Genomic DNA, 6114 nt, shown 5'->3' with positions numbered 1-6114 from the left:
TGCTGCTTAAACCCCGTATACAAACATATCCAAGATTCCTTGTATAAATTTTAAATATCATTAACAAAGATCTTGGCAAAAAGTTTCTTTAAATTAACAAAGAATTTAAGGAAACGATATTTTCAGACATTAATGCAATGATATCATGCTATACAACAGTGATTCTCTGTTACAAAAAGTCTACAAATTCTTAAAACACTCTTCTCTTCTTCATTTTCTCTTCTATGCTCCTTTCAAGAGCTTGTTGCTATTGAAGAAGCCATGTATTGTGAGCAAAAAACTGTCACCACCATGCTTCAGAAACCAGGTTCTTTGCCTATTACCCCTAAAGTTATTCGGATTTCACTGATTGATCATTATGCGACAGATTCTTCCAGTGAAGATGAAGAAGAAGGTTTTGTTCATCGTCCTATAGTGAAGAAAGTGGTGAATGAGATAAGAATTGGGTGTAACAAGAACAAAAAGAAGACAGAAAATGATGATGATTGTGGTGGGTGTGGGCTGAAAGAGAATCATAGGCCTAAACAAGAAGATCAAAAGGTTCTGAACAAGCACAAGTTTCGCGGGGTTCGGCAAAGGCCTTGGGGAAGATGGGCTGCAGAGATAAGAGACCCTTTAAAAAGAACAAGAGTTTGGTTAGGTACTTATGACTCTGCTGAAGAAGCTGCTTTGGCTTATGATAGAGCTGCTATTCGATTACGAGGTGCTGATGCTTTAACCAATTTCATTAAGCCACCCAAGAACTCTAAAGATGAAGAAGTTGGGTGTGTTGATTGTGATAGTGTTGGTGATGGAGTGAGCTGTGCGGTTGATTCTGGCAATGAGTGTGTTGTTTCATCTTCACCCACTTCTTTTCTTGTGTTTCAGCCTTGGAATAAATTGGTGGATGTGGGAGAAGTGTTTAAAGAGTTCACTTATGATGATGGCATTTTGTATCTTGATGCTTGTTATCCACATTATGAGCCGCTTCCTCTGCTGCTTTCTTCTGCCAATGAGGATTGCATTGGTGTTCCGTTAATCAATCTTGATGAGGATTTTGAGTCATGTAAATGGGACGTAGATAGTTACTTTAGTGACCCTTAATGTTATTGCTGCAATGAGAAATGGAGTTGGAGTTGGACTGGATTATGGTGGAGAAGAGTTCTAGCAAACTGAGTTGGATTCTCAAATGATTCATTTTGTGTTGTTTTGTTGGTATGTTAGTCTCCTTGAAGGGACTGAACATGTGCTAATTTAATTATATGGCTCTAGTTGATGCAGATAAAAAATTTGTACTTTTTGTTTTTAGTTTATTCAAACATTGTTTCTCTGTCCTTATGATGAAATTTGTAGCAAGGTAAATTATGGGGTTGTTAACTCTAAGTTTTGATTTTTATGTTGGGATATTTTTCATAAGGACATTCTTTATGCAGGCTCTTTTTGGGCCAACCATGCACCAAGGTTAAAGTTGAGTCCACGTTTCATGTTCAATAGTTGGCCACCTTAGGCACTTCACAGCCACACATACTGCATCTTGGACTCTTGATTACTCACACTGCAACTTTTTCGCCTACAATTTTTGTGTTGTGTAATGGTCAACAATTAGCATTTTCGTTGGCAATTAAATAAGTCAAATGTTTTGGTGTTACTATTAGCTTAGTTCTATGAATGTCACTTTTTCAGGTACCTTAACATAATTGAATGGTTAGTATTTGTTAGCAATTCTTTTGGAGCTAAGTCATCGTCACATATTTGAGTGAGCCTATTTTTAGTGGTATTAGAAAAGACAAAGCTCTGTTATTATGCCTAAGAACCTTTCTCTCATAGAATTCCATGTGCTTTTTGTATGGCAGATAGTCAGGGAATTACAAGGTGAAAAAGGTCTATATGTGAATGAGCACCAAACTAACCCTGCAAATAAAAATTTTATGTACTATTAATGAATCATTTGGATCCACAGATTATGAATGAACTTCCAAAAGTAGTTAATTTTTTTTAATATATATGTATGTATTATGAATTTAGTTTAATGTTATATTCTCAATCTATATGTTTTTTTATTTTTTATTTTTTTACTTTTTATGATCCTTTTTAAGTTATAACATTAATTTTTACAACTCATTTTATGTAGATCATAATTTTAAAGAGTCAAAATAATGATTTTCTCATTGTACATAATATTTTGATTCATATGTACACATAAATGTTTCATTTATTTAATTATTTTTTACTTTATATTTATTTATTTTTAATTACACTTATCACACGCCAGTTAAAAACATCATGGATAAAATAACCGAGTCCCTTGACCTTTAAATGGTGACTAGAGCTGCTCGAGAATGCATGTTCTGTCCAAGATTCTAGAAACCATAAAATCTTAACTTCTTGAGGGTTCAGACAAGCACTCTTATTGGGAAGGATGAGCTATAAGTGAGGTTCCTAGAAGTCGTTATACTAAGAGGATTTAGTTTTTAATCTAGCTAATTAGTCCTAAAATATTAATTAAAATTTTAAAAAATAATAAATAGTCATTAAAAAATTACATTAAAACATATTCAAATGTCTACTTTTTATATTTTTAATACACAACACACTAATATTTTTTATTTTACATTGAAAGACAATGAAAAGTTACTTTGCTGGTGAAATTAAAATTTGCATGCTGTTTATTTAAGCTCCTAAGGACATAGGGGTAGTGGTATATTTCAAAGGTTGGTCAACTTTCTGCCAAAAAATGGATTGGGGTGCAAGAATTGCAGAGAACACACTTTTTCTCTGTCAGATGAATGTATGCATCATTTATGTGAATTGGGAAGGAATGTTATTCAAATCAGACCAACTTGCATGCCTGTGTTTTAAAAGTTGATATTCAAAAGTGTCAAACGAAATTGATAATGCAGCATTTAACTGGTCCTTTTATGAACACCTTTTCAGTATAGTTACAAATTTAGAATGTTTCTCAGTATGTGTCTATTGGGCCAAATCTCAACACTTTGCTTATATGTGAAATTTTCAAAATCAAGAGAAAAGGCAAGTTACTCCTAAACCCTCATATTTTATCATGGCAAAACAGGCTTCATCAACAAGTTTGTTGATTTAATCCACCTAAAGCAGTGTATATATATATATATATATATATATATATATATATATATATATTCATAAAATGCTAATATTATTTATATTTTAAATTATTTAGTTATTGGCCCACCCTTATATTGAATCAATATTTTTAATTCATTTTAAAAAATAAAACAAATATATTTAGTTTTTGGATGAAAAAATATTAAGGTAAAAGAAAAAAAAAAGGAGAGTAGAAGAATGATGTATGTTTGAATGAAAGAAAGAAGAGTGGAGAAGAAGTTTTTGACACAGGAGATTGTTATTATTAATTTTATTTTTAGTTTATTAAAAATATTTACATAACATTAAAAATTATGAAGAAATTAATTTTTCATTAAAATATTATAAGAAAACATTTTTAAAAATGATTTTAATTTTTATAATTATTTTAAATTTAATTTAATTTTTTGTTTTAAACAAATTTATCTTTATTTCTTTGACTCTAATTTTAATTTATCTAAATATTATTTTTTTACTTTAATTTTAATTTATTTAAACATTAATTTTTATTTTTACTCTTGCATGACAGAAGTTAAGAACAGAAAAAGTTGACCAAATTTATTATCGACAATTAATGACAAGATTAGATTGGGAACAGGTTATTGATTATTAAATTTTTCTTAGAAGAAGAAACCCTATTGACATTGCATTGATATTGATCGAATCACTGGTAATCTCAACTGAGCTAGATAAAACCTACTTATAGGTGCAAAACTCTCACCGCAATATTTTTTTATTTATAAAATTATTCTCACCAAATTGGTTTCTTATTTTAATTGAGAAACACACTTAACACACACTAAAAATTGTTTCATATAAAATTAATTATTAATAAATATTTAACAATTCATATCCAATAAAATAACAATATAAGTACTATAAAAATTTCCATAGGTGATGGAGTATGTGGCTGGTAGTGAAGGCAGCTTTTGCTCAAACCAACTTGCTAAATGTCCTTTGGGATTATAACCCAATTCAGATTTAACTTAAAAATAATTTTTAAATAAGTTGATTTGAAGTTAATTAGAATAATTTATTAAAATTATTGTTATTTTATTTAAAATATATGTTTTAACTTTTTTAAAATGTAAAAGTATTTTCTAATAAATTTCATTTAGTATTTTAAATTAATAATCAAGTTAATATATTCAAACACTATTGAGATATTATTGATTATTTTAAATATTTTATTAATTATTTTTAAAAAAACTATATGTTCTAAGATAAAAATTTGACGTTTTATAAAAAATATATATAATGAGTAATTAATATTTTTAATAATTAAATTTTTATGACTTTATTCTATTCTATTTTTTAATAATATTAAATAATGAAAGTTATAAATTTTACTTAGAATTAATAGGGTCATAAAGGTAAAGGAATGACTTTAAATAAAATAATTATTAATCAAGAGAGAGATATGTGTTATAATATTTATCTTTGGTTAACTAAAGTCTGTTTTGTTATTAATATTTTTTTTATATGCTTTTATTTGAAATGTTATAGAATCTCTTAAAACCTGTAAAAGGAAAAGCTTTAGCTAATTGTGAGCATCCTGAAAATTGAAGAACAGTCTAAAACTTTATACACCTTTGAAATGTTCTCAGGAAACTTCTAGAAGATTGTGTTAACATAAAAATTCTAGATTCAAGAAGAGGGAGGATTCCCTATCACATACTTGGCATGAGTTACTGTCATTAAAGAACATTCAAGAACATTAGCATCATTTACATTACATAAAAACTTTCTAGAGATAAGAAACTAATATTTCATATTTTGAAAATAATGTAATATTTAATAAAAATCATTATATTCCTTATTAAATGTAAACCCATTACATTAACATACAATTAATTAACAGATTAAATATGAATTATACATTTTTATTATTATATATTTAAAAAATAAATTGAAACTTAGCCTGATAATATAGATAGACATTTTAAAAACTTGAAACTTAGACTATTTTAGTGATTTTTTTTTTTAAAACTCTAAGTTTGACTTAGCCTTTAAATAAAATAAGTTAAAAATAAGCACACACATGTATCATTAGGTTTAGAATTAATAAAATTAATTAATAATAACTAACAAGAATTTCTTGGGTACCAAACATTTTAATTTTTGCCAGACAAATGAAAATGGCTTCAAATGAAAAAACATGCGATTAATTAATAAGTAAAAAATAATAATCTTAGCATTGAAGTATTTAGAAATTAACATTAACGGCATTTTGAAATTGTATGTAAAAAAAAAAATTAAGAATAATATTTTTGGATATTAATGCAATGATATAATGTTATATAACCCAATGGTACAAAAAAAAACTTTATAAATTCTTGATATTTCAGATTTTGCTTTTATTTTTTTTTATCATGCTCTTCTCTTTTTACTTGATAAAATGTGGGTTAATAATAAGTAAATTTATTGGATTTTTAAAATTTTTTAAAATAAAATATAATTATTTATAAATTAAATATTAGTTTTTATTGGTATTAAAATATTTAAAATAATTTTTTATATTTTTTTTCTATTTTTATATTAAGTTTAAATAATATCTCATTAATTTATTGATCCGCTGACTTTTATTATTATTTTTTAATTTATACTCACTAGTCAACCCTTAAACGACACAACCGAAAAAACTTAGCCCATTTTAAAAAATAAGACAAGACATACTAACTAGTTTTGCAACAAACTTCGCAGGTTGAGGCAAGTTGATTTGTTTTGACATCCTCATTTATTTTGAATTTTGATCAAAAGCTTGTAACCACCAAATTAATTTTAATATTCAAAAATATGTAAAACAACACAAAATATTGATGACGTTTTATAAGTGTACATATACAATATAATTAATATTTATGATTATTATATTTTTCATTGGTCAATTCTAAATATTGCAATATTAAATTCAAATAAATTAATGAGATAAATAAAATAATGGCAAAATAACAAGGAAATAAATGTGTTATGGTGACTTATTTCTTAAAGAAGAAAAAAGTTACCCTTACC

The 6114-nt window shown here is 26.6% G+C and overlaps 1 protein-coding gene across 1 annotated transcript; it reads left to right on the top strand.

Moving 5' to 3' along the window:
• The first annotated feature begins 261 nt into the window (after positions 1–261).
• On the top strand, positions 262–1083 carry LOC113850635 (ethylene-responsive transcription factor CRF4-like). The gene has a single exon (XM_027481213.1). The coding sequence runs from the start codon at positions 262–264 to the stop codon at positions 1081–1083; it is 822 nt and encodes a 273-aa protein (XP_027337014.1).
• Positions 1084–6114: the final 5031 nt, after the last annotated feature.

Source organism: Abrus precatorius, unplaced genomic scaffold (assembly GCF_003935025.1).
Source record: "Abrus precatorius isolate BTA unplaced genomic scaffold, Abrus_2018 Scaffold9, whole genome shotgun sequence".
Taxonomy (NCBI): Eukaryota; Viridiplantae; Streptophyta; class Magnoliopsida; order Fabales; family Fabaceae; genus Abrus; species Abrus precatorius.
Note: the sequence above shows the minus strand (reverse complement) of the source record. Positions and strands in the feature narration are given on the sequence as shown.

What these genes read in the sequence shown, in the direction of transcription:
- LOC113850635 (XM_027481213.1), top strand. Translation starts at nt 262, where the DNA reads ATGTATTGTGAGCAAAAAACTGTCACCACCATGCTTCAGAAACCAGGT.